This window comes from Rousettus aegyptiacus, unplaced genomic scaffold, assembly GCF_014176215.1.
Source record: "Rousettus aegyptiacus isolate mRouAeg1 unplaced genomic scaffold, mRouAeg1.p scaffold_m13_p_3, whole genome shotgun sequence".
NCBI classification, from domain to species: Eukaryota; Metazoa; Chordata; class Mammalia; order Chiroptera; family Pteropodidae; genus Rousettus; species Rousettus aegyptiacus.
In genome coordinates, this window is record NW_023416306.1 from 5,426,310 (window position 1) to 5,452,881 (window position 26,572).

General features: G+C 58.4%; 2 protein-coding genes and 1 pseudogene across 3 annotated transcripts; 2 read left to right on the forward strand and 1 right to left on the reverse strand.

The window, feature by feature from the left end:
- The first annotated feature begins 149 nt into the window (after positions 1 to 149).
- Positions 150 to 12,023, forward strand: CRAT (carnitine O-acetyltransferase). 2 transcript variants are annotated; one of them, XM_016133795.2, is made up of 15 exons: positions 284 to 409; positions 1,982 to 2,120; positions 2,775 to 3,038; positions 4,297 to 4,415; positions 5,480 to 5,533; positions 6,081 to 6,243; positions 6,632 to 6,806; positions 7,271 to 7,449; positions 7,974 to 8,074; positions 8,496 to 8,615; positions 8,767 to 8,889; positions 8,997 to 9,132; positions 9,491 to 9,553; positions 10,325 to 10,462; positions 11,135 to 12,023. In XM_016133795.2, the coding sequence occupies exons 2-15, from the start codon at positions 2,094 to 2,096 to the stop codon at positions 11,348 to 11,350; spliced, it is 1,878 nt and encodes a 625-aa protein (XP_015989281.2). In that variant the 5' UTR covers positions 284 to 409; positions 1,982 to 2,093; the 3' UTR covers positions 11,351 to 12,023. The 2 variants fall into 2 exon arrangements, with proteins under 2 accessions (XP_015989280.2, XP_015989281.2); XM_016133794.2 differs by lacking the exon at positions 1,982 to 2,120 and having other exon boundaries at positions 150 to 409.
- A 1,810-nt stretch (positions 12,024 to 13,833) lies between these two features.
- On the forward strand, positions 13,834 to 13,952 carry LOC118600543 (annotated as a pseudogene).
- A 1,945-nt stretch (positions 13,953 to 15,897) lies between these two features.
- Positions 15,898 to 25,025, reverse strand: DOLPP1 (dolichyldiphosphatase 1). The gene is made up of 8 exons (XM_016133793.2): positions 24,916 to 25,025; positions 21,268 to 21,368; positions 20,941 to 21,025; positions 20,748 to 20,847; positions 20,419 to 20,517; positions 19,758 to 19,886; positions 19,165 to 19,254; positions 15,898 to 17,364 (listed from the first exon to the last, which is right to left on the reverse strand). Exons 1-8 carry the CDS (start codon positions 24,989 to 24,991, stop codon positions 17,328 to 17,330), a joined length of 717 nt encoding a protein of 238 aa, XP_015989279.1. The 5' UTR covers positions 24,992 to 25,025; the 3' UTR covers positions 15,898 to 17,327.
- Positions 25,026 to 26,572: the final 1,547 nt, after the last annotated feature.

The window sequence follows — 26,572 nt, forward strand, 5'->3', positions numbered from 1 at the left end:
AGAGAGCGAGATGGACTGCGGTCCCCGCACTCCCCTCTTCCTGGTTCCACCGCCTCGTGGCGTACCCCAACCTCTAACTGCGCCCCCGGCCCCTCCCCGCGTTGTGGCCCCGCCTCCGGGCCCACCCCGCACAGTGGCCCGGCCCCGCGCTCGCGGCCGGGGGTGGGCGCTAGCAACTGCCTGGTGGCCCCTCCCAGAGAAGTTCACTTCCCAGAGTAGCCAGCGGGTCCCCCGCCGGCCCGCTGGGTGGGCGTCGGGCCGGCCGCCTTTACTGGCCGGCGGAGGTGACTCGGCGACCTTGGCTAGGAGGCTCAGCCGCTGTGCAGCCTTTGCCCATCGCGGGGAGCGGAGGAGACTGTGTGCTCACGGGCGATCTGCAGAGATGTTGGCTTTCGCCGCTAGGACCGTGGTAAGTGCCCCCGGGAACCCGGCCTGGTGGGCCCTGGACGCGGCGGGCGGTGGGCTGGGCCAACCACGCAGCTGTGCCCAGATGGGGAAACGGGCACACAGGCTGTGGAGGCCACACTGCCGGGAGGCCGCTGTCCAGCCTGGCCTGCAGCTGCTGGTGTGGGGTCGGTAGGTGGGCTTCCCTCGTCTGACAGAGGAGACTGAGGCTCAAGGTCAGAGGCCGGAGGGAGCCCATGTCCCGTAGCGCTAAATTCTAGCGACGCTGAAAAGACAGTGACATTCTGGGTTCAGGCAGCAGCCCCACCCTTAGACCCGGAGCCGAAAGAGTGGAAGACCGGGCACCTCTTCTCATGGTTGTTCTCTGATTCACGCACCCTTTGCAAGCTCGTCCTGAGCCGTCTCAGCCCAGGCCAAAGTCACTTCTCCAACCCAGGCCAGTTGGTCAGCTTCCTTGGGTTTATCAAATGGCCCCTGGGGACTTGTGCGTAGCCAGAGGAACTCACGTGGAGACATCAAGCTGAGCTGCTCAGAAAGTCCTGAGAACTGGCAGGAGGAGGCAGGTGGCAGTCGCGTAGCCCGCCCTCTTTATCACTCCCTCCCCCAACCTGTCCACATATATCCCTCGGTCCTTCCCAGAGGGAAGCCTGGAGCCAGGTCCTGCTATCCTGATTTAGGTTCATTTACTCTCTACTCTAAGCATATCATTGGTTGGTTGTATTTCCCTCTGTCTGTGCCAAGAAGAATGTTCAAACAGGAACTACCAGGCGGAGAGTCAAAGCGACCTGTCCACGGGCCTGTAGTACACAAGCTCTTCCGGGATCCTAAAGCTCCACATCACTGCCACCTGAGCTGTGTCCCCATCCCACAAACAGCCTCTAGGTCATCCTCCAGGACCTGCGGGGTGACTGGATCTCTTTACTGCTGGGGAAACTGAGGCAAGGAGAGATTTGTCTAGAATTCCATTTCTGGTGACTCAAACCTAGCCCGATCCTAAAGCCATTATCCTTTGGTTTATTTTTAATATTTAAAGGCCTCCCCTCTTGGCTCCCAGCTGAATGAGCCACAGCTCAAGAGAACCAGGCTTTGGTGGAAGGGTGGCCTAGAAGGGCTCCCAGGAATCCTGGGGGGCATCGGGATGGGCAAGGCTCTCAGTAGCCACTATCCACCCATGGTCTTTCCCAGTGTCTGCTCCCTTGCACCAGCTCCCGTTTCCTGGACTGATTTTAGACTTGCAATGTACTCAGCAGCCAAACAGTTTCTGCCCTCCAGCCAAGTTTTCCTTCATCAAACAGACCTACGCAGAGTGGAACAGGTGGATTTTTTAATACTTCTGGGCCTGCCTCGCTGGCTCTGGGCCCATCCAGATAAAAAAGGAGGTTTTCCAGGTCTCCTCCTACTCCAGTGCCCACCACCAGCCTCTCAGGCTCTCCTCATTTCTTACTTCTGGAAGCTAGGGCAAGTGGAGCAGCTGCTCTTGCCCCAGCTGCTCCAGATGCCACCACAGCCACCAGAGCCATCACCATTGCCACCTCTGCCTCCCCCCTAAATCTTGGCTCTTATCTTCTCTTTCCAGCCCAGGCAAGTGGCTCCCTCTTGCTAGGTTCTACTCGCCCACTCGGTAGCACAGTTAGGCATAGAGATCCAGCCCAAGGCAGACAGACAGGGCCCAGAACCTCAGTCCTGCCATGGAGGACAGGCAACAGAAAGAGAAGGTATGGAACGGAGCTTCTGCCACTCGCCTGCTTACTGCTGCCAGCGGCCTCAGACCCTCCTGTCTCTTTCTGCTCGCCTCCAGAGGCTCCCGGACTCCCTCTCTCTGCCACCTCTCACCCTCCTTACCAGGCTCCTCAACTTCCTGCTGCCACAGCGCTGTCCCCACACTATCTCTACCTCCACCCACAGACAGGAGAAAATCCTTGGCTCCGTCCCCACCCAAAGATGTCATAATCATCTGGCTCTCCCTGATTTTCTCTTCTTCCCTCCTGTTTCTCAACCTGGGAAGGAAGGGTGGGGGAAGAGGAGGTGGGGACCTCTGGGAGGGAGCAGTCACCTCACAGCTGGCTGACTGATCACCCCAGGGTGAGAAAAGAGGGGCCCTCCCTGTCACCTCTACCATCCCGAACACCCTGGGCCCCGGCAAAATTAGTAGCCACACCCTGCCCTCCCCCATCCTGACCTACATCTCCAGGCCTCCGAGAGGTGGACACACCTATAGCTCGAAGGCTTGGAAGCCAGGGCGGGGACCTCCCAAGAGGCCATCTCTGACCCCGGGGTTGGACACATAAGTACCTGGGGACTGTATCTTGGGGTTGTCAGGGCCTCTCACAGCTGGCGAGAGAATGAACAGAATGTTCTGCTGTCTGCAGGTGAGGCCCCTGGGCTTCCTCAAGCCCTCCTCCTTGACGAAGGTCTACAGCCGCTTCAAGGCACACCAGGACTCCCTGCCCCGGCTGCCCGTGCCTCCACTCCAGCAGTCCCTGGACCACTACCTCAAGGCGCTACAGCCCATCATCAGTGAGGAGGAGTGGGCCCAAACCAAGCAGATGGTAGAAGAATTTCAGACCGCGGGGGGCGTAGGGGAGCGCCTGCAGAAGGGGCTGGAGCGCAGGGCCAAGAAGATGGAGAACTGGGTGAGTGACAACTGAAGGTACACCAGTCCCCCGCCCACCCCCGCTCCCACGGAGGCCCGGGGTGACAGGGGCCCTCCTGGAGGTCGTGGGTTCTTGTGAGCATCCCACACTGCGGCCTGTCGCTGCTGCACGCAGAACGGTGCATTCATTTGTGCCGCAGTTTCCTGAGTACTGATTCTGTGCCCGGCCCCGAGGCGGAGTGCCGGGGGAGGAAGAAGCGCATAGCTGGTGGCCTCTTGGAACTGATTTTCAAGTAGGATGGGGGAGAGGCGATTACGCAGGACGAGGCTGGGGCTGCACACAGGCGGTGGGAGTCCACGCCAAGCCTCAGCAGGTCAGGGCCTGGGGCTCCGGAATCGGGACCTGAGAGAGTCTGGGGTCTGGCAGTTTTCCAATCTTGTGTAGTCCACAACTCCTTCCGATAGAATCTTCTGGCTAACGGGGCAGGGCACCCCGTTTCCAGTCACAGGGCTCTTGAGGCACTCTGCCCAGCCGACTCTCATTGGGGGAAGGCCCACACCTGCAGGGGCTCCCCTTGTCTCCTGAGCCCTGGGCAGAGGCTCAGACCCCTGGTCGTGTGGGAACCCCGGCTGAAGGGCGCTGCCAGGTGCAGACGCAGGATGTGTCACCCGCCTCTTGTCACTAGTCCAATGACATCCTCACAGTGAGCTCCCCCCAGATTGCATTGACCTTGAGATCGAAGTGAGCGATCCCAGCCTGATACCAGCAAACTTGAGGCCACAGGGGACCGGGGTCCCGAGCGCTACACTGAACCCTGAGCTCGCACCTTCCTGGAGAACGCCCACTCAGGACGAGCGAACGCTCGGTTCATCGGACTCTCTTTTTCTATGTCTTTCCTTTCTTTTCTTTCTATCGAGTATAGATTTTTATTTCTAAAAGTAGTGAAATTGCTGGGCAAAAATTTGTAAGATAGAGAAACGTGATTTCCATTTCTGCTTCTCTTCCCCCACACCCCAGGCTTCCCGCCGGTCTTTTTTCCTCCCCGTCTTCTTCCTGGCAGCGGAGTCTGCTTTCTCTTGCTAACGCCAATTGGCATACGCTAAGGGACACACGGCGGGACACTGCTTGAGGGTTTAAGCTGGCAGAAGGTTCTAGGTCTGAGCATTCCTTTTGAGAATCTGACACAGAGACGGCAGAGGGGGACCAGCTAGGTCCCCTGGCCCTAACCAGGAAGGAGCACCAGGGTCCCCACCGGTCCCCACCCACCCCACTTGACAGGCCTTGGTCCTTTCCTCAGCTCTCCGATTGGTGGCTCAAGACAGCCTACCTCCAGTACCGCCAGCCTGTTGTCATCCACTCCAGCCCCGGCCTAGTGCTGCCCAGGCAGGACTTTGTGGATCTGCAGGGACAGCTCCGGTGAGTGGCTGAGGCTGGCGCAGGGCCAGAAGGTGGTGGGGGGCAGGGCTCCGGGTGTTTACAGATAGGGACACTGAGGTTCAGAGCAGTGAGGCTGACAAATGCCCAAGAAAGATCACCTTTCGGGACTGGCTGACCTGGGACAGGAAGCAGGGTCTTCCCAGCTCCAAAGCTTCATAACTGTTCACCGCCACACCATGGTCTGGGTCCCCTCCCTCCCCCTAAACCCGAGGCTGTCCGTTACCCCAGTCCTGGCACTTCACCCCTCCTTTCCTCTTTCTTCAGTTGACCACAGGGGTGACCTTTGTACACAGTCTCCTTTTCCACATTGGGCTATGTCACTTGCCCTGGCCTCTGTTCCAATCCTACCAAGGATAAAAATACCAGTGACAGGGATCTCCTGCCCAAGCACCAGCCACTGGTGGCCACCACCTGCTTCTCTTAAAGGCGCCAAGGCGCCCTGGGAAGGTCTGGGGGTTCAGGTCCAGGAACTCCAACTGCTGGTTCCCATGTTGGGGGGCCAGGGGCAGTCCAGGCGTCAGGCTGTGGCCCAGACAGTCCATGGAGGAAGGCCGGGTCGCGAGGTGGCCTGGGAGACACGGAGGCCCAGAAACAGGCAGGAACCTAGGAGAGGGGACACCCTCTCCTAGCCACTGCCCTCCCCTTCACAGTCTCCCTTCCCTGGGGTCCCAGTTCTCCCCGTAACTGATGCCTGAGAGGAGGGTGACCACTGTCCAGACTCTAGACTGTGGTCCAGGGCCTGAGGCCCTCTGTGGGTGGAACTGGTTGGCACCGACCCCTAATCCAGCCATGATCCTGCAGCCACTCATTGGCACCTAAATTTTGCTGGGCCGTTGGCCAGCAGCCTTTTCCCTAGCCCTCCTCATCTCCCCCTGGAGACTGAGTGAAAGCACACTCAGAAGAGGGACCTGAGATTAGACACAGGTGCTTCACTTTGCCTCGGCCAGCAGTGAGGAGTGAAGTAATCGCCCCTCCCTTAACCCTGCAGGTAGGTGTTCCTTACCCAGCGGCCACTGCAGCTGCTGATCTCTAATTTCTTCCAGGTTTGCTGCCAAATTAATTGAGGGCGTGTTGGATTTCAAGGCAATGATTGACAAGTGAGCAGCGGGGGGGGGGCCCCCCCCCCCCCGCCCGTCCCCGCCCTACCTGCCTGGTTGACACAGCCACAGCCGCCCTGCTCTTTGAGATCCCAGGCCCCTGGGTGCCTGGCAAGCTCTGAGCTCAGCCGCTTTCACTTCCTGTTGGCCCTGCCTCCGTTCAGGTTGGAGAGACAGAGCCTGGGGGTGAGGATGTCTAGGTCCTCTGCTCCAGCTGCTGGGACTTCCTCCTGGTGACCCCATGCTGAGACACCCCTGGAATCCATGTCCCAGCCAGAGAGGCCCCTGAGGGTTGACTGGCTACTTCATTTCCTTCTGGCAAACTAGAGCCTGCAGAGGGGCAGGGACTTTCCCGGACCTCCTGACCCCAGCCCAGCTCTGTCAGCCCCGTGCTCAGGCCAAGGGGAAGTAGGGACCCGAGGGTCTCCAGCACCGCTTGTATGAACCCCGACTCGGCCTGGCCCAGCCCCTGACTGTACCCAGAAGCTCCCTCCTTCCCCCTCCTCCCCCCTCTTCCCCTTGCCCTCACTGTCCCCCTGCCCCGCAGCGAGACCCTGCCCGTGGAGCACCTGGCGGGGAGGCCGCTGTGCATGAACCAGTACTATCAGATCCTGTCTTCCTGCCGCGTGCCGGGCCCCAAGCAGGACTCAGTCATCAACTTCAAGACCAAGACGTCATCCGCGCACATCACCGTGGTGCACAACTACCAGGTGGGTGGGCCCCACGCATCGCCCCCACGCTGCTGCAGGACAGTGGGGGGCAGGGCCTAAAGTCTGCTTCCCCAACACGTGTGCCTGGGTGCCCCCAGAAACAGGCACGCCCTGGACGTCACCACTGGGTGCCCAGTTAGGCCCCGGCCTCAGGGAGGCTACGAGGGGCCGTGGGCCTGCCCGGCCTGGGGAGAGCGATTCAAGGACATCCTTTCCTGTCTCCCACCCTTGGCCTGACCCTGTCCGCTCCGCCGGGCCGGGGACAGCACTGGCTGTGACCTCTGCGTCGCCGGGATCAGAGGAGGCTGGGGTAGGAGGTGACTGCTGCCGCCAGCCTGAGACCCCCACCGGCCCCCTCTTCTCTCCACCTGCCTCTGCACCCGGACAGTTCTTCGAGTTGGACGTGTACCACAGCGACGGCACGCCTCTCACCTCGGACCAGATCTTCGTGCAGCTGGAGAAGATCTGGAACTCGTCGCTGCAGACCAACAAAGAGCCCGTGGGCATCCTCACCTCCAACCACCGCAACTCCTGGGCCAAGGCGTACAACACCCTCATCAAAGGTGCCCCCGGGGTCAGGGGACACATCCCGACCTCCGTCCACACCAGGCCCTGGACAGGATTCAGTTTCTCACTGAATCCTCGTGACTCAGAGCAGGTGTCCTTGGCCCCATTTCACAGATGAGGAAACTGAAGCTCAGTGGGGTTAAGTTCATTTCCCTCTAATAAGTAGCAGCCCACCCCTGCCGCCACAGCCCCTCCAAACCCCGCGTTAGTCAGGGCCATTATCCCCGAGTCAGACCCCTGTGTGGGATCCCTGACTGCCACACTGGCGCCCAGTGAGACCCTGGCCTTTTGATTCCTCGTGTCTAAAGTGGACCAGGTGTTGGGCCCTGCTTCACGGGCTGCTTTGGGGCTGCAGGGCCGTTGAGTGTGAGGCACTCAGTGAATGTTCTGGAGGTCTCCCAGGCCGCCCCAGGCCTGACAACTGCATTTTGTGACTCATCCCCTACCGTGCCACCTGCAGACAAGGTGAACCGGGATTCGGTGCGCTCCATCCAGAAGAGCATCTTCATTGTGTGCCTGGATGCTCCCATGCCTCGGGTCTCGGAAGACGTGTACCGCAGCCAGGTGGCTGGCCAGATGCTGCATGGGGGCGGCAGCAAGCTCAACAGTGGCAACCGCTGGTTTGACAAGACACTGCAGGTAAGGACCTGCCAGGGCCTTGACTCCCAGCCCAGACGGACACCCACACTAGGCCCCCTGACCACCTCGGGGCTTCCTGCCTCTCACGTGGGCGTCCCTGCACGCCCAGCCCGTAAATCAGGTGGAAGCCATCAGCTGGACGCTGCTGTAATTACCGGGCAGTCAGCCCGTGATTACTGGGCCTGGCTCAGAAACTGCCGTCACCTCCGACACACCCCTTTGGCACATCGGAAAGAGCCTGGGATGCGAGGCCGGGCAGAGCGTCACAGTCTTGGCCGTGGCTTTCCCCCTCTGCCCCTGTAAAGTGGGGTGGTAGGACTCCCTGGTAGAATAGCCGTGGGGGCTTAATGAGGTGTATGGGCTCAATGGGGCGGGCCCACGGGCTCTGATGAGCGTTAGCTCTTAGTAACAGTAGCGAGTTGGCACAACTCCTGAGATGGCTTCAGAGAGGCTCTTCCTATGGGACCCAACCAGAGAGTGGCTCCAGGGACCTGGGGCTGACAGGTCCCTGTTCCCCTCCACAGTTCATCGTGGCAGAAGACGGCTCCTGCGGGCTCATTTATGAGCATGCGGCAGCAGAGGGCCCCCCCATCATCACCCTCGTGGACCACGTCATCGAGTACACGTGAGTGTGCCTCCCTCACTCTCGACCCGCTTCCCAAGTTCCCAGTGACAAGCGAAGCACAGGTGACAGACTAGTTTCTGGGGGAATGGCATTCTCCCTTGTGCCTGGGAATCTGTTTCTTCAAATGAAGCCAAGAGAGGGCGTAGGTTTTAGAGCCGAAGAGACCTTGGTTTGAATTCCGGCTCTGCCACTTCCCAGCTGCATGACCCTGGAGAAGTCCTGTCCCCTCTCCAGGCCTCTTCCATTTGGCCACTTGAAAGCTGGAGTGAAGGCAGTTTCAGAAGAGCAAACCCAAGAGTCTCCCTGGGCTGGTCCCCTCCAGCTTCAGGGACCCATCCGCCCCACCCCAGTCCCAGGGATGCACCCAGACCGCCCCCCTCCCAGCACCGGCGTGAGCCTGAGGCCCCCCGTGACCTTGCAGGAAGAAGCCTGAGCTCGTGCGGTCTCCCATGGTGCCCCTGCCCATGCCCAAGAAGCTGCGGTTCAACATCACCCCCGAGGTCAAGAGCGACATCGAGAAGGCCAAGCAGAACCTCAGCATGTGAGTGCTGGGCGCTGCAGTGGGCCTTGGGCCCGACAGGCTCCCATGCCGGGTCTGTCACGGTCCGCGCTGGTTCTGAGACGGCCCCCCGTGGTGCTGGCAGGGGCCGCCCAGTGCCTGTGCTTCACCCGCCTCCTCCCCCACCCCTCAGCATGATCCAGGACCTGGACATCAGTATAATGGTTTTCCACCACTTTGGGAAGGACTTCCCCAAGTCGGAGAAGATGAGCCCCGACGCCTTCATCCAGATGGCCCTGCAGCTGGCCTACTACAGGTGCGCCCCGCCCTACCCATGAAGGGGCGGGGGGTGGGGATCCGAGTGGGGCGGGCAGAGGTGGGGATGACCTGCCAGGGGTGTGCTCAGCCCCGTCTCCCACCCAGGATCTACGGGCACGCATGTGCCACGTACGAGAGCGCCTCCCTGCGCATGTTTCACCTGGGCCGTACCGACACCATCCGCTCGGCCTCCATGGACTCGCTGACCTTTGTCAAATCCATGGACGACTCCGATGTGACGGTGAGAGGTTTGGGGCAAGGGTGGATGAGCTGGGCTTGAGCTGTCAACTATGCTGTTCACTCAGCCAACACACGCTATTGAGCAATCCACTGTATTCCAGCCCTATGGTGGACCTAAAAATATAACAGAAGATGAAGCCATGAATTTAGCTCTGAGCTTCCTGGCAGCCAAAGAGAAAAGGGAACTATTTACTTATTCACTCATCAGCAATGAGCTTCTTCCCCAGAGTATGGTAGTTCCACTTCCTCCTCTCAGAGAGCTCAGAATGTAGTGCTGGGCAGGAACTGGGCTACTGAGATGGGTGATAAGAACAGAGAAGGGACAATGCTTCAGCTCCCTCTCACCCTCACCCCCATAGGAGCACCAGAAGGTTGATCTGCTGCGGAAGGCCGTGCAGGCCCACCGATCCTACACGGACCAGGTGAGCAAGCCCTTCCTGTCCCTGCTCGCCTGACCCTTGGCCTTTCCCACCTGTCTGTCCCTCTGCCTATCCATCCCTACAGCAAATGGCTGCTTACTCTTAGCTTGAACCACCCCTCTCCTGAGCCTTGGGGGACCTGGAGCAAGGCTAAACATCCCAATTTTAAAAGTGGAGAAATTGAAGCTGGGCTCAGTGATTGCCCTGGTCCCAGGTTTCAGGCATACCTCTGTAGCTCGTGTCATACTCTTCCCGGCTCCCTGGAGCCCAGGATGCTAGGGGTGCACACAGTTGGACAGACAGACAGCAGGGTTCCTGCCATCTGACATCTTGGGCTGCGGTCGGCAGGGGGAGGCCTGGGTTCCCATTCCAGCTCTGTCTCTTGCGCCTGTGTGCCAGGCTCTGCCCACGTTACACAGCCAGCCATTTAGATTTCACTGCCGCCCTGCAAGAGAAGGTCCGTGACCGCCCCCACCTTACAGATGAAGACACCGAGGTTCTGAGATGTAAATGACCTGCCCAGTTCCTACCGCCAGGATGGGGCCAGGCCAACCAGCTCTAGGCCTGTGCTTTTAAATCCTACAGTGCCCTGCCTCCCCGGGCAGGTCGCGGGGCTCAGTCTCCCCGTCTGCGAAGTGAGGGCTCTCCTGCCCAGATGCTCTGGTCTTGCAGGTCCCAGGGGCCACTGGATGAAAGAGGTGTTGCTGCCACAGGCTTCTGGGGAGGGCAGTGGCACCCTGCGGGCCCTGCCCCTGACCGCGCCCCCTTCTGCAGGCCATCCGCGGGGAGGCCTTTGACCGGCACCTGCTGGGCCTGAAGCTGCAGGCCATCGAGGACCTGGTGAGCATGCCCGACATCTTCATGGACACCTCTTATGCCATCGCCATGCACTTCAACCTCTCCACTAGCCAGGTGGGTCACTCCCCTCCGGGCCCCTGCCACTGCCCTCGTTGCCCTGGCGTGGGGTGGAGCAGAACCTACTGGAGCCGGAGCCAAACAAAGCCTGCACTAAGTAGAGCCAAGGTCTAGAACATGGTCAGACCTTGGTGGCGGTGTGGCCCGTGCAGGCCATCACAGGCCACTACCAAAGTAGCCGAGGAGCTGGTGTCAGGGGGCTTCACTGCGGCTCAGGCAGACTGAGGAGGGGTCAGCCCCACCCCCAGCGTAGGATCGGCTTCATTTATTCACTGGTCAGACATGAAGGAACAATCTGATCCACGCCAGCCAGTGCTGGTCACTGGGACACAACGGAGACTCCCGCCTCCCCCGCCGCCAGGGGCTCATAGTGCAGAACCGAGGCGATGACAGCCCCCTGGGAAGTGCTGGGGGGTCAGGCGAGTCCCAAAGCGGGAGCAGTTCAGAGCCCCCCGGGAATGTCAAGGGAGTCTCCTTAGAGGGGCGATGCTAGAGCCGTACCCCAAAGGACAAGAGGGAGTGACCTGTCTGATGGAGAAGAGGAGAAAACATCTCAGGCAGAGCACAGCGGGAACAGAGACGTGGCAAAGCAGGCTGGCGCCACCGCAGGGCTGGAGGGGACCTGGCGGGGTGGGGTAGGGACGAGCGCCTCCATCCTGTGCCCTCCAGGTCCCCGCCAAGACAGACTGCGTCATGCTTTTCGGGCCCGTGGTCCCGGACGGCTATGGCGTTTGCTATAATCCCATGGAGGCCCACATCAACTTCTCCGTGTCAGCCTACAACAGCTGCGCCGAGACCAACGCTGCCCGCCTGGCGCACTACCTGGAGAAGGCGCTCCTGGACATGCGCGCTCTGCTGCAGAGCCACCCCCGGGCCAAGCTCTGAGCCTCCCGAGCTCGGGCCCGCCAGCGCCACAGCCAAGCCACCTTCGGGTGGGCCACCCACCAGGGCTCCACTCTTTGCTCCCTCTCTCCCTGGGCCCCACAGATCAGACCGAGCCAGGAATGGCACCCCTCAGTGGGGCCGTGCCAAGTGCCTTCCATGGGTCATCCCCAGCATCTGCAGGGGCCGCGTCCTGGGCTGCGCTCAGAGGCTGAGCAGGACGTAGGCCTAGGCACTTGGTGCATCACCCACATAGGCCTTCCTCGGGGGAAAGGAACCAGCTGAGCCCATCCCCCACCAGGGCGGACGACTGGAAGTCCTTTACTTGATAGCTCAGCTCTGGCCAGTTCCTGCCATTTGCACAGCCAGGCCGGGTCTGACCTGGGTCCTTGAGCTCCCAGGGACCTACACACAGGACCGCCTGGAGTGGGGGCTCCAGGCCTCTCCAAGCTGAGAGGCCAGGGTGCAGGGTGTGCTGGGAAAGGGAAGGGATGCCCAGGGCCCCGCCCAGCCCGCCTCGGCCCGTGGGGCTATCTCCTGCAGGGCAGCCATGCTCTTTTGGAGAATGTGGCTCAAGAGCCCCGGCTCTCTTGCTTCTACTCAGCTTGATTCCTGAACCACATTTCTGATTGTACGATAACATGCAAGGTAATTAATAAAGGGGAAATTCATTGTCGAAGAGGCATTCCAGCTGAGGAGGCAGGCAGGTGAGGGCGGGTGCCTGGCTGCCCCGCAGCTTGCCCTGCGTCTGCGGGCCGGCGTCCAAGCAGCCAGTGGGACTAAGAGTGGAGCCAAGGGCCAGCTGCAATCACAGGGCCCTGGGCCAGAGAGGCACCAGATCCAAGACTACATCTTCACAGGGAACTCCCACCTACCCGTGACCTGGGCCTCTCCAGTGCCATGGGCTGTGGGTGGGGACAACTCTCCCGAGAGGCTTTGGGGCCCTATAGGCTTGGGCCTGGCGGGCCATGTGCGGCTGACACCCAGGCCCCACGGCTTCATCCTGCTGCCTCCCACTGAGCCCAGCAGAAGTGGTGCTCCTGATCATGTGGCAATCTGATCGGAACCCGAAATCTGCCTGCCGCCAACGCCGTGTACCTGGCACAAGCAGGGTGTCCTGCCGAAGTCAAGTGAGCTGTTGGTGGAGAGAGGGGTCTCTCCCTCCAAGAGGGACACTCAGGCCCTAAGGCGGATGTGCAAACCCAGAGCAGCTGCCGGGGGTGGGCCTGGGAGAGGTGCCTCGTGGCCTGGCCAACCTGTGACAGGCACGTGACAATGGGTCCTGTGGTTTTCTCCCGTATTTCAGATGATGAAATTGAGGCTCAGAGAGGTTAAGGTCACCAGGCCACTATATGGCAGAGCAGAGATTCTCGGAGGTTGCATTTTCGTCTCCTTCAGGCCGGAGTATGGAGTCCCTGTAGCTGGGCCCTCAGCCCCATGCCACACCCACCCAGATGACCCAGGGCGGGGGTGGAGAAGGAGGGGGGCCATGGGTGGATGGGCACTGCCCCAGACTTGGGTCCCCGGGCCAGTGAGGAGCGAAGACGATCACGGCTCGGGAGGCATCGGGAGGCACCGGAAGGCGCTGGCTGGGCCAGGACGTCGACCTGGTGGAACCGACCAGTATTGGGCTGGGGGACCTGCCGGGCCTGACCGAATCTCCCCACAGCCATGCAGGGGTGTGCACTCAGGGCGCTCTCGCTCTCCGATGAGGCCGCGAGAGGGTGTGTCACTTGCCCAAGGTCCCAGGGAGCATGGGGTAGAACCCAGACGAGGGTGTTGCCCTCGGCCTGGCCACTCGGGCCCCCAGCAGGGCCGGCGGGGTGGGGTAACGCCCTTCAGGGGCCTTGAGCAGGAGGACCTGGGAAGGAACACCATGACAGCACACAGCAGGGTGTCATCCGTATGGCAGAGGCGATGCTGCCCCCTCTGAGCCCAGCAGAAGTGGTGCTCCAGGTTACTGGGAGCCCCAGAAAGCACGGACCCACAGCAGGAGTTGAGCGGGTGCTGGGTGAGCAGCACTGAGGCTGGGCCACAGGGGAGGCGAGACCGAGCCAGGCCAAGGACGCTGCACGGACAGACACGCACGACCCCCGAAACTCGAGTTCTAAGAACCATACGGATCTGAATAGAAAGCAGCATTTTCCCCCCAAAAACTCGCCGTAAGCGAGGGCCTCCCATCACCTTTCAGTCGTTACGGGCCTCCGACGAAGGCCCGCTCAGCAGTCGAGAGCCACAGAGCGCTGTTGGGGAATTGCACTTTGACACCTACGACCCCAGTCGGTGGTGGGTGGAATGTGGAGAGGGAGAGAAAAGGCAAAGGGACAATGACGTTTAGTAATTACTCCTGAGGTTGTGACCTGTGACCTCACACTTTGAAGTGTTGGATGTGGGACAGGCAGGTGCTTTAAAGGTTTCTGGACGCACAGGAGATAAGTGCTGAGATTAGACAGCTACGGGACTGATTTGTAAAGTCCACTGTCTGGGTCTACGGCCAGGCCGCCCTGAACAAGCCTGATCCTGTCTGATCTCAGAAGCTAAGCAGGGTCAGGCCTGGTTAGGACTTGGATGGGAGACCACCTAGGAAGACCAGGTGCTGAAGGTGTAAAAAATTTAAAAAAAAATAAATAAATAAAGGGATTGTAAGCTGACAAGGTCCTTGCAATCTGTGAGGTCAAAGGGTTGCCTCGCCTAAAAAAAAAAATTAAAAAGAATAGATCCACTGTCTGGATGCTATGCCAAGGGGCACTTGTGGCTTGGGATAGAAATTCCAGTAACTGAATTATGCATGAAATCCAAAAAGTGCTGTCGTATCCATAACCACTTAGCCAGTGGACTCAGGGGAATTTGATCAGCTGACCCAGAGATGGCCCCTGGGGCAACCAGACCCTGATACCAATGATGCAGAGGAAGAACTTATTTTTTTAAAGATACGAGTGAAAAAGAACTATTCTAAATTAATATATTTTGTGCAATACATTATTTGAAATTTGAACACATAATAAACTAATGAACCAAAGATGACTCGGCTTTTACTAGATCCCTTGTCTGTCTATCCAGGTTAGCGTGAACTTGACTTTGGCTCTCTTCACGGGAGCCAGACCTCACAGGCCCACAGGCCCCGTTAAAGAAGTGGGCTTTATCTGAGACATGGAGGAGGGTGTTTAGGAAGATGCTGAGGAAGTGGTAGAAGGGGGCTGATGATGGGGAGGAGGGAAACCTGTGGGGAGACCCTGCAGCCTCCAGGCAGGCAGGGACTGGGGAGGGGGTGCTGGGCCCACAGAGTGGATGGGGAGGCAGAAGTGGACATTTCAAAGACACTGAGGAGGCAGGGTGAGCAAGGCTTGGAGACCGACTGAACAGGAAGAGGAGGAGCTAGGCTACCTGAAGGTGGGTGGTGGGTGCGGACAGGTGTCAACGGGGGTGAAAGCAGTGAGCTTACCGGGGACCCAGGGAATACCCGGGCTCGCCAGGCAGCCCCTCCCTCCCCTCCAGTTTACTCTTCAACTGTGCCTAGGCTGCTAGGAAACCTACCTGTTGAGCTCGTTTTTCAGCTATTGGATTTTTCTGTTTTGATTCTTTTTAAAATCTGCCAAGGTTTACTTTAGTTTCCCATTCTCTGCAGATATTTCCGAGCATGTCTTTTACGTCGTTAAAACATAAAGTGTACAGTCTGTGCCTGATCATTCCAGCACCTGAGGTATTTGCGGGTCTGTCCCCACGGTTCTCTGCTAGTTCTCCATCACGCTGTCGTCTCCTTCTGTACCTGGCCACCTTTATCCACATTCTGTTCGCTGTAACTTTAAAACTATTCATACAAATAATTGAGGTCTAGGATGTAGGCTCCATCCTCTTGAGATGTTTGTTTCTGCCTCGCCCTGGGGTGAGGTCACCTTAACTGAATGTCAAGGTTCTGTGGACTGCTGGGGGCCCTAACCTAGCTTTCAACCTCACGTGAGGACAGGATTACTTCTGACCTCTGCACCCTACAGTGTAGCAGTTCTCAGCTCAGTGAACAAGGATTAGACTCCCCACCTTGGCCAGCCCTCGGGTTCAACTTAACATTCATCTCACTCCCATGAGGTCTCCAAAAACTCAGCTCAATTTGCATTATTTTTTCCAAAGCAACATCCTCACCCGTCCACATGCTCTAGAAATATTGAATTAAACAAAGATTGGAGGTGTTTATCCCAGCGGAGGCTGAGGAAGGTCACGCTGGCTGTCCCTAGTCCTCCGGGACTGTTACATGGAGGAAGAACAAGGCTTACCGAGAGGTGAACCAGAGCTGGCCAGGGCCACACAGCGAGGCAGACTGGGTCTGAAAAACGGGGAACCTCCTCATGCCACATGGCAGTGGGGTCTCCTCAGGCTCTTGTGGGAAATGTCACACAGGCCACTCGAACTGTGGCTTTGGGGGCTGGAAGGAACTAGATGCCTCAGAGATGCTCATGATCTCTATGGTCTTAACCATACCCTTGCTCCGTAGGGTCCCATGTTCCCACAGCTGCCCCCAGCCGCCTCTCATGAGCTCAGTCAACGTGCGCCCAAACTATCAGAGTTCAAGGTTTTATTTTAAAACAATAGTAAACAATTTCATTGATTTTTCTTAAATCAAACCACCTCACACTTGGCTTGTCTCAGGCAAAAAGTTAAAAATAAGAAGGGAAGGGGGAGAAAACGTGGGGACTGACCAACCTTCCCCATAAATAGGCCCCTGGTCCTGACATCTGGAATGGCTTTTGGACACTGTCTTTAACAAATGAGAAAAGAAAGCACCAAAATATTGTGCTTCAGCAGCAGACCGGGAACCTCCATAAAGGAAAGGGGGGTGAGGAGGTCCCACGCAGCCTGGGTCAGTTCTAGAAACTTCCAAGAGCTGGAAGCATGTCTATTCCACAACTCCATTTTTAAGAGCGACTTAGAGATCGAGGCTGTCATCCCCTGACCTGGACAGTTGGGGACCTGTGACCCACACTCCAGACACAGGCTCAAGGGTGATCCCAAGCGGGTTCCCAGCCTCTTGAAAGGGGTCTGACGGACAAGGAATGTTCAGAGCGCACAGAGGGAGGGGCGCGGGCGGCGCCCACCGCCCCACCGCTCACTGGCTCCGGCTCCCGGTTCCTTTGCGTTTTGTTCGCATGGAGATGAGGACTAACTGCGGGATGGCAGGACAAGAAAGAGCTGTAAACAACCTGGGTTTGCTCACCCGCATGTGCAGGCTCTTTTGTCAGAGAGGGACCGCTGTCTTGGGGACAGGGGACCAGAGAAAGCCCTTGTGGTGTAGGGTGGGGACGGGGGTGGGGGGTATGACACGAGGACAGCAGCGGCCAGACGCGCGCGCTCTCTGGCCCCCGGCCCCCAGACGAGGAAACACTGAGCGAGGTTCTGGAATGGCAATGGCGGCAGGGAGGGCACAGAGGTGCTCCCCTCTCCTGGACCCCCAGGCCACCTCTCAGACCCAGGGACAGGCAATCTGCCCCCTGGGCTCAGGGCAAAGGGCCTGCGAAACTGACCTGGGCCCATCTGTACCTGGGGCAGCCAACGCAGAGCAGGCTCTCCCAGCCCTATCTCCCAAATCCCAACTGCTTTTGACAAAACCAAAAAATAAATAGTGTATATTTTTCACGCCACCTGGATTTCCTGGCCCCATGACCAGAGGTGCAAGCCCTCCTCCTCTGCCCCGCACCCCAGCGCCCACGCCGAGGGCACTTGGCGCCCAACTGGGGGCTAGGAGCAGCACGGCGAGGGGCTCCGGCCGTGTGGCCCCGGGCGGCAGGCCCTCCAGGGTCCTGGCTGAGGGGCTGGCTTGGCCCTTTGGTCCACCTTGTTCATTAAAATTAAAATAAGAAAAAAAAAAGGCTCCACTTGGTGACTTGGGTCTGTAGAGGTCTCTGCTTCATCCCTCTGTCTGTCGTTCCATCCATCCTGCACGGCTTGACGCGGGCCACATCTGGAGGCTGGACCCAGCCGCGCTCACCAGTCACTGCAGTTTCGTCCCCAGCTTGCGTTGTCTGTTCCTGCAAAATGGAGGTGCAGCCAAATTAGGGGGCTCCTGGCATTCAGTGACCATCTCCTTAGCTCTCCCCTCCCTACCCACGGTCCTATCAAAATGGGTGAACACCCACCCCCCGTGGCCCCAGCGACTGACTCAAGCCAGGCCAATGCCCTGACACCTGGGACGTGGGACCTAACAAGGGTCCATCTCTAGCCCACCTGCATCAGTGATGCCTCAGCTCTGGAGTCAGGAACAGAGCCAGGAGACGGGGGTGGGGGTGGGGCCGGGATGTGAGGACAGGGGCAAAAAGGGCCTGGCTGGAGTCCCAACTAATTATGGGGAGCTCCCCTTTACAGATAAGCCAGCACAAGCAGGGTTCTGTTATTATCGACCAAAACAGACAGTTAGGTAGTGAGTTCTCCACCTAGGAGGTATGTAGCAAAGGTGGAACTGATAGAAGTTATAGAAGGGATTTGAGTACCTGGCTTTGGGGTGTGGCTACATCAGTGATAGGGCCCTGAGCCTCAGGGAAGCTGGGACAATCTAGAGGAGCTGGCTAAGGCTCAGAAGGGGGAATGGAGGATTCTGGAGTCCTGGTTAAAATTCAGAGACCTAACTGCACACACAGCTCCTGCGTGATGTGGCTCTCGCCTCCTCTCACGCCACCCCTTTGAGCCTGGACTCTAGCCTCTGGCCTTGGTTGGGTGGACTCACCGAGTTCCCTCCTGTCTCGGAAGCTAGGAGTGTGCTGTTCCCTCCGCTGAGGGCACCTTCCTGCCGAACACCGGCTTCAACAGGCTCGTGCTTCCTCCCCTCTCAGGTCTGTCTCCCCTGGGCAGCAGGCCCAGCGACTCCGCCCCAACACCGCGCTCCTGGCACGAGCTCTCAAGCCCAGGGCACTCATCACAGGCAGGGGGCTTATTCCTCGTGTCTTTGCTGACTGCTATGGCTGTCTCGCCCTGGGCCCACCCCAGCATACGGCCTAGCACAGAGCAGGCATGCATGGATATTTTGGTAAATGAAGGTAGGGGGTGGCCAGTCAGCTGGGGTGAGACTGGGTGGGACAAGACCAGGTAGGATGGGCCAGGAGGGGAGGGGTATGGCCAATCGGGGCAGGGCCACTCAGGGCGCCAGCTGGGGCCTTTCCTCCAGTAATGGGATTGCCGCCCTAACCCCCTCAAATCCCCTTTCCTCATGGATCCAGTGCTTTACCCTTAAGCTCGTTACGATAATTTGGACCATGATGCACTAGACACATCTCCTGCCTGCTGCAACGCGTCGCCTGGCCCGGCCCAGCTCCTCTCAACGGCGCCTTGGGGAGACCTCTCTTCTGAAGCTGGGACGGAGCCACACCTTCCCCGCCCCAGCTGGCACCCCACCCTGAATTTGGGATAAGTGGGGAGGGAGAGCTGAGTCAGCAGACTCCAAAGCCCAGCTTTGTACTAACTTGCTGTACAACTGCACCTCGGTTTACCCACTTATAGAAAAGTGTCCAGACTAAACAGTCTAAGGGATGTCCACACACAAAGGCGCCCTGAGAATCTCGGCTGCCCAGCTCTTTGGTTCTGGGCCACGGTTAAAAGGCTAGCTCTGGACCAGAGAGCCAGCTCCCCCGCCCACAGTCTGTAAGTCACCGGTCAGGTGACTCCTCCTGTCGTCTCGGAGCCTGTTTTCTCACCTGTAAAACAGGGTCCAGGGGAGGACTCAATGGGGCAGTGCTTAGGCAAGTACTTGGTTCTTGGGGAGCCCTCCAAAAATGGGGGCAGTGGCCACCCTGGGGTTGTGCCTCACTGAACCAGGCCCCAGTGACTGTTCGACTCACCTGGCTTCTGCCCGGGTCACCGTATATTCAAACCAGAGTACGTTGGGAATGAGGCTTGTGTCCCGGATTAGGAAGAATTCAGAAATAGGCCTGGAGAGACAAATGCCCAGAACGCCAGGACCACATCAGGGAATGATCCTGTCATCAAGCGAGACTCCCCCATCAGTGCCTAGGGCCAGCAGTGCACCCCCCCCCCCCCCGCGCCCCTCGCTCAATCTTTGCCTGGCCTATGACCCCAGAGCGACTGAGACACCCAGATGTGTCACTTGTGTGACACTCAGGCAGGGGCATTGCCCCATAGTACACACAGTCCAGGAGGACTTAGGCTGCTTTCTAAGTCCCTGAGAGTCTAGGTGAGGACAGAGGATGACACCTTGGCTTTTGGGCCCAAGGAAAGCCTGGAGGAGGTGGATGCCAGGCAAGTGGGGTCTGCAGCCTAATGCCCACCAGCAGCCTGGACACTAGGGCCTGCGCAGGGAGACCAAGGCTGCAGTCAGGAATCCCGGGTCCTATAGCTGATGGCCCCTCCCACGGGAGGGAAACTGGTGCCTGGGAAGGCGGGAGGGACAGCAACATGGGCAGGAAGCAATTACCAGGCTGCTATTCTGGGGAACAGTGGAGTGAGGACCTCCTGGGTGAAGGCGAACCAGGCGATGGCCATGAGGCTTCCAGCGATGCCCCCATAGAGCACCTGGCTCCAGGTGTGGTAAAGCAGGTAGACCCTGGGCCAAGAACAGGGGAAGTTCATGAAAGCCAGCCAGAGACAGGCTTGCAGGAGCCTCCACGCCCAAGTACCAGCTTCCCAGGGACATGTGTGCACCCACAGATAGGCATGAACTCCCATGAACACAGAGCCTCAGATCTATTTTCGGAAGGAAGCAGAGTCGGACCTCGACAGCAGCTCTCCCAACTCAAAGTGAAAACATGGCTCACGGCTGGGACTTGCCTCCTTTCTGTCCAGCCCTTGAACTCTGAGTTTGTCTGCAAAGGGCACCTCTAGGATGCTGGGAACAGATGGCTGATATGTGAGGTGTCTCCAGAATCTTGGGCTCAGCCAGGAGGAGAGAGCAAGGACAGGGCTGGAAGGGGCAATGGAGCCCTGACCCTTTAAAACAAGAGGCCTGTGGGACGCCTTTCCCAGCCCTGCCCTACAGGCTCTGGGACTCGGGTCCACAGTGGGATCCAACAGGGACCAAGAATCCAGCAAGACCCAGAGAGCAGGCTGTGGGGTGGGGGTCCTCCCGCCCTGCATACCTGCTATAGGAGACTAGAAAGGCCACGGTGAGGAGACCCAGGGAGAGCACGTGCCTCCACAGCAAGTCCAGGAACCTGGCGTTGTTCGTTTGATGCATTCTGGGAAGACAGGCTCGTCAAAGGCCTCAGCCCGCAGCTGGGAGCTGAAGCCTCCCAAGCAGCCTTTGGCCCCAACCGTTTGCTCCCTGGGCGCCTTCTGCCCTTGATGCAGCTACTCCCACCCTCAGAGAGGCCAAGCCCTGAGGGGCATCCAAAGGGCTCGCAGTGAGTCCCTGGCAGAACCTGGACTAGGCCAGCTCAGGGCCACTCCAGCCAGGGCAGAAGCTCACCTTAAATACAGAAAAAGGAAGGAGTAGACGGAAAAAAACCACATAAACTGGGAATGACTGGAGGGCATCCCGTACTTGGCGCCCACTGCCGTGTGGGGACCTGGGGGAGAGAGAACAGGGCACGAGGGGAGGATGCAGGCCTCCCAGGAACGGCCAACCTGGGAGAGCCCCAGACCCGAGGCCCGGGCCCTACCTCCGCAGGGCCGCGGCTCCTGGATGACGTGTTTGATCAGCCAGTTGACCCCTTCGTTCAGTGCCAGGCCCCCGAGGAATGAGATCTGCCGGGAAGATGTGTGGTCAGCTGGGCCTCTGTGTGCCTTGCGGGCCACTGCCCAGCCCCCAGGACCGTGGTCTCCGACTGAACCTCCCAGCCCAACTGGTAAACAACTTGGAACCATCCCGGAGGCTCCTCAAGAAAAAGAGGCATGGAAAGGGAGCTGAAGCACCTGAGATGAAATAGTATAGCCCCCTCCCTGGGGTGGGGGCACCCAGGAGCAGTGAGGGGGACAGACTCACTCACCGTGTGCAGCTCCCGTTTGAATATGATGAGGGTCACGAAACCAACAATGATGAATATGGGGCTGAGGCTCAGGTAGGCAAGGAGGTGGCCAGAGAGATCACCTGGGCGAGACAGAGAGAATGGGATGAGGACAGGGCACAAGCATCAGAAGAGGGACCAGCCCCCTGCAAGTCAAACAGGGCCACAAAGGGGGTCCCGGCAGGGCCTAGAGGGCAGGGCCAGGTCGGTGTGGGCACCTCAGTCCATCGGTGGCCCACAGCAGCTCAGTCGCAGGCAAGACGTGCCAGAGTCTGTTTACTAAGCACTGAACTTCATAGATCATGAGTTTTAAGCAGGTGCCGTCACAGTTCCTAGTCTATAGATGAAGACAATGAATCCTGCAGGGGTTGTGTGACTTGCCCAAAGTCACGCAGCCAGAAAGGGGTGGGAACTGGACTAAAATCCAAGTCTCCAGCCTGGTCTGACCCCAGAGGCTGGACCCTGTACCAGGGGGCAGCCTGGCAGGCACTGGGTGCCTCTGGAACATAGTGCTGTCCTGAGGCTGCCCCCGCTAAACTCTGGGTCTCCAGGGGAAGCTGGTGTTCTCTGGCTACCACACAGACTTGAGTCTACACTGTAGACTCCAATGAGGACAAAGGCCAGGGGCGGTGAGGAGGTCGTGTTGCCCAGTATGGCCTCCCACTGCTTCTCACCGCTTCTCTATTGGAAAGAAATTCTCTACCTATTGACTGCCCGATTGTTACGCTCCGAGCAGGCCAGGGAGAGAGGCAGTGTGAACGTTGCCAGCCCCTATTCAGAGATGAGGACATCGCAGCCGAGAAACAAGAGCCACCTTCCCCCTTGCTCAAGGGCAGGGCTGATGCCAAGTATCAAGACCACCCTCACTATTCAAGACAGGGCAGCTACCTGGCCACTCTGGGGTCAGAGGGCACGGTTCAGTCCCTGCACCAGCACTTTCTGGATGCATGACTTCAGGCCAAGACTCCACCTCCCTGAGCCTCAGCTCTCTTGCCTGTAAAATGGGGATATTAGTACCCACCTCCTATGGCTGTGTGAGCTTTAATGATACGGGGCCTGTGTGACACCCAGCTCAGTCCCCGGTACCCAGGACACTTCCATGTTGAGGGCTCTGCTCACCTAGAGGTTGGGAGAACCCAGTGTGAGAAATGGCCCACAGCACCAGCCTGGCCTCACACAGGCAGCAGCGATGGTACCCACACAGGGCTGAGCCCAGATTCCTGGCTGAAAAGATGGGCACACACCTGGCCTCACCCACACCCACCCAGGGTAGGGCTTCTGGACTTGGCCTGGGAGAACAGGCCATCAATGTAGGTTCAAACGCTAGAGCTGCCACAGGCTGGCTGGGTGACACTGGGTGAGACCCTTCCCTTTTCTGGGCCTCTGCCTCCTCACTCACACAATGGCCCGGCCCCTTCCAGCCCTGAGATTCTGGGTCTCTCAGCTGAGTAGCTGATGCCCAGGGCGCTGGGCCGTCAAGGAGTAGCTGGTGCCCCCACACCTTTGGCCATCTTCATGGCCTGTCGCACACCTGGTGCTAACCTGGGACCTTTCTGCAGTTGCTGTCTGCGACTCTGGCCTCACCACTCTGCTCCAAGCCTCTCCACGGCCCCCTCGGCCCCTGGGATAAGTCCCACCTCAGCCCACCTCACTGAGCAGTCCTAACTCCACCCCCTCTCAGGCGCTGCTCCTGTTCTGGGATGGAATTCTAGTTTCCTGAATGCCCTGTGCTCTGTCCTATTTCTGTACCTTTGTACACACCATTTCCCCCACCTGGGATGCTGCCTGAGTTAACTCAACATAAATTAAGTACCCATCACAGTGGCAGAAAAAAGACACATTCCTGCCACTGCAGAGCCCTGAGTCTGGTGGAGGAATCTGTAACTGGACACCCTTTCATGATTTGCTTGTTAGTGTACATACTGGTCTGTGTCTCTCTCCCCCTACATGTCCTGGGAGAGCAGGGATGGGGGTTCTTTACACTCCACGTTGAGTCCAGTGCCTGGCACTTAACTAGGCTCAAAAATGATAGTAATGGAGAATGGATAAAGGAAGCAAGGATCAGTGTGATGAGGGATATGAAGGAGAAGTGCAGGAGGCCCAAGAAGAGTTAACGGGGAGCTAGATCTCATGGCATGCCCCCAGGCTCAGGCAGGTCCCTCCTCTGGGCACTCAAGGTCCCTGCAAAGGGTCCCTCATCACAGCCTGTGCCATGCTGCTCACAACGCCAGGTTCCTGCCAGGTTCCTTCTTTTCGCTTGTTAGACTGAGAGCACTCAGAGAAGGCACTCTGAGGCCAGGAAAATCATGAGGGTGCTGAGGCCTTCGCCAAGTCCCTTCCCTTCTCCTGGCCTTGGTTTCCCTCCTGTAAAGTAGGATTTTTTCGCAATCCAGGACTTCAGGAGTTTATCAGCCTGTTCGCCATTTTAAACCCAGAACCAGCTCAGGGCCTAGTACTCAGGAGGCACTGAATGGATACTGGCTGAATTAACAGATGGATGGATGGTGGGCAGGTAGGCAGGTGGGGCCCAGCACCTGGCAGGGCCACCCCACTCCCAGTATAACTCAGAATATCCAGGGTCAAAGTTCCCTGGCATCCAGCCCTGGGGCCCTCAGCAGGGCAAGGTTCTCACATCTCCGCCCAAAAGAGCAGCATGAGCAGGCCCTTCCCGGGGCCATGGAGGCTCAAAGAGGGGCTCACGTGACACTCAACCATCCTACCCAGGGAGGGTGGGGTGGGCTTGAGAGGGTTCCAGGAAGGTAAGATGATATTAACTGAATGCTGTATACCAGGCATTGCACTCATTTGTTATTTGATTCTCAGATCACCACTAGAAGGGAGGCACTGTGATTAGTCCCACTTTAGAGATGAAGTGATTGAGGCACAGACAGGTGAAGTCACTTGCACAAGGCCTAAGCCTGAATTTGAACCTAGACAGCTGAGGCCCAAACTCTGCACCACTCTACTAAACCGCTTCCAGAACGGTAGCTAAAGGACCTCCCAGCTGGAAAACCCTGCACTTCTAGATATGTGTCCAATGGCAAGCTCCAGAAGTCAAGATCCTGGGGGTACCTGCCCCTCATCCGTTCCCCTCTGTTGTGGAACAGTTCCCAGCACAGGGCATGGCACACCAGAAGTACTCAAGACAACGAATAGCTGACCGGCCTCGGTTTGCACATTCTCAGCAACGAGGAGCTCATTCTCTTCCAGGCATCCCAAAAGCACTGTTAGAAGGGAAAAGGCACTCCCTGCACGCCGGGACGGAGTCAGGCCTCTCTGGCTCCGGGAAGGGCGGGGAAGAAGGGCCCAGGTCCGGGCTAGTAATATTTTCCCGCCTCATACAGATCCCCCACCTTATTACAGCCCACTCGAGCCCCGGGACCCGGGGGAGCGCCCTGGCGGCGCAGCCGCAGAGTGCGCGAGCGAGTCGCTCACAATTTCGCCCAGCTCATCGCCGCACCACTGCGCCTGCGCGCCGCGCGCGCCGGCCGAGCCCCTCCATGGCTCACTGTTTGACAGTTCCCACCCCGATCCCCCAGCGTCCCCTCCGCGGGCTCGCACAGGCCCCGACTCCCAGGACTGAGAGTCCAGCCCCGGGAAGGCGTCCTCGGAGCCGGGGTCGCCTTTTACCTGCTGGATATTCGACGTGGGTGAGGGTCACCGGCCGCCATGAAGCGGGGAGCGAGCACTGTCCGTCCGCTGCCATCTTACCCGGAGACCGGGCTTCGCGAGCAGCCAATGGGAAGCTAAGGGGGCGGTGGTCCTGACCTATCACGCCAAGGAGGCGCCGTGTATCCAATCAGAGGCCGATACAGGTAGCGGCGCGGCCATTCAGCGTGCAGGCCGTTGGGCTGGCCCGTGCGGCGAATCAGAGAGCGGAGCCCCTAAGAGCTTGCGAGCCGGCTAAACCGGCACCCAATCCGGGGCGAGCGCAGGTATATTTCTAGCCAATCGTAGAAGAGGAGGGTTTCAGCACAGTGCAGCCAATCAGAAGGTGAGACCGGCTCGCAGTGTAGGCAGGGCGGACCAATCAGGCGTTAGCTTAGGAGGCGTGTTGAACTTTGGTGGGAGCTTTGGTTTGTCTGGGACCTGCACCTAGTGAAGTCTTCCCCGATTGCCGGAGCCTGCCTCGATTCGGAGCGCATGCTCGAGACGGGGAGGCAAACTTCGCATGGTGGGGTCTGAATCCACTCACTTTTCGTTAGAGGAAACTGAAGCCAAAGAACTTGAAGGGACTTATTTTTCTCTTAAGTGATGATAAGAGTGGAAGCTTAATTGAAGTTAAGAAAGACTCCTTTCATTGAGTTAAAGATTTATTGATTCCGTCACATTTATGATGTTTAACGAGGCATCCTGGGAACATTTTAAACAAGAAGTCGGTTTACAACCTATACTTCAGTTTTCCCAAAACATTCCTCTCAGCAGACCTGTTACACAGCCACACCTGCCCACCCACCTTTCTCTTTCCTACGCTCACTCTCTCAGGCTAAAGTGAATTACCAGGCACAGTGTCCAGTGCCCTCGTCTCCTGGCCTTTGCACAATGCTGTTGCATTCGCATCGCCCTCGGACCACCACCCCCACCACCCCCGCCTCACTTTACCTGGCTAAGTCTGGCTCAGGTGTCTATTCTCACTTACAGGTTTCTGTGGCCAGGTGAGGACCTCCGCCGGGCCCCCACAGCTACATCCCCTCTCCTACCTCAGCACTCACCCCTGGACTGTAGTCAGCTCCTTGTCTCTCTCTCCCAGTAAGAATTGGTTCTTTGATATCATGCGCACCAAATCGGCTTGTCAGATTTCTGGGTCCCACTGGAGGCTGGGTTGATTCAATAGGTCTGGGTTGGAGCCTCAGAGTCCGCATTCTAATGAGTTCTGGGGGTTCTATTACAAATTATTCCCACCATGCCTGGAGAAGGCCAAGGCACTATGAAGATGGGGCCTGTTATGTACTTGAGCCTGGCCCAGGCCGGACCTAGGACGGGAGCCTGATAAATGACATGCTTGTGAGAAGTGAGAATAAATCAGGGAATCCCACTGAGCAGAATGTCTTGCTCTGTGAGACTGCAGGACAGCTGTAGCCAGACCCGTGGGCTCGGCTGAGAGGGCAAGGGGATGATGGTGACTTAGAGCACCCCAGTGAGCCAGGAGGGCCCCTGCCCCCACTCAGTTGTGCTCAGCTCCCCACCCGGCCCAGCCTGGGCTGGCCTGGGTCAGCTGGCCCCATTTCTCTGTCACCTGCCCTCAGCTACCTCAGACACTCTGCCATTATTAGCTTCTGAGAAGCAG

Excerpts from the sequence above, each read along its gene's own strand:
- DOLPP1 (XM_016133793.2), bottom strand. The coding sequence starts at position 24,991 with ATGGCAGCGGACGGACAGTGCTCGCTCCCCGCTTCATGGCGGCCGGTG. Across the intron at positions 19,255-19,757 it reads TTCCCCAGAATAGCAGCCTG|GCCTATTTCTGAATTCTTCC; the intron begins GTAATTGCTTCC and ends TTGTCTCTCCAG. Across the intron at positions 17,365-19,164 it reads GTGACCCGGGCAGAAGCCAG|GAACAGACAACGCAAGCTGG; the intron begins GTGAGTCGAACA and ends TCCATTTTGCAG.
- CRAT (XM_016133794.2), top strand. The coding sequence starts at position 383 with ATGTTGGCTTTCGCCGCTAGGACCGTG. Across the intron at positions 9,554-10,324 it reads ACCGATCCTACACGGACCAG|GCCATCCGCGGGGAGGCCTT; the intron begins GTGAGCAAGCCC and ends CCCCTTCTGCAG. Across the intron at positions 10,463-11,134 it reads TCAACCTCTCCACTAGCCAG|GTCCCCGCCAAGACAGACTG; the intron begins GTGGGTCACTCC and ends TGTGCCCTCCAG.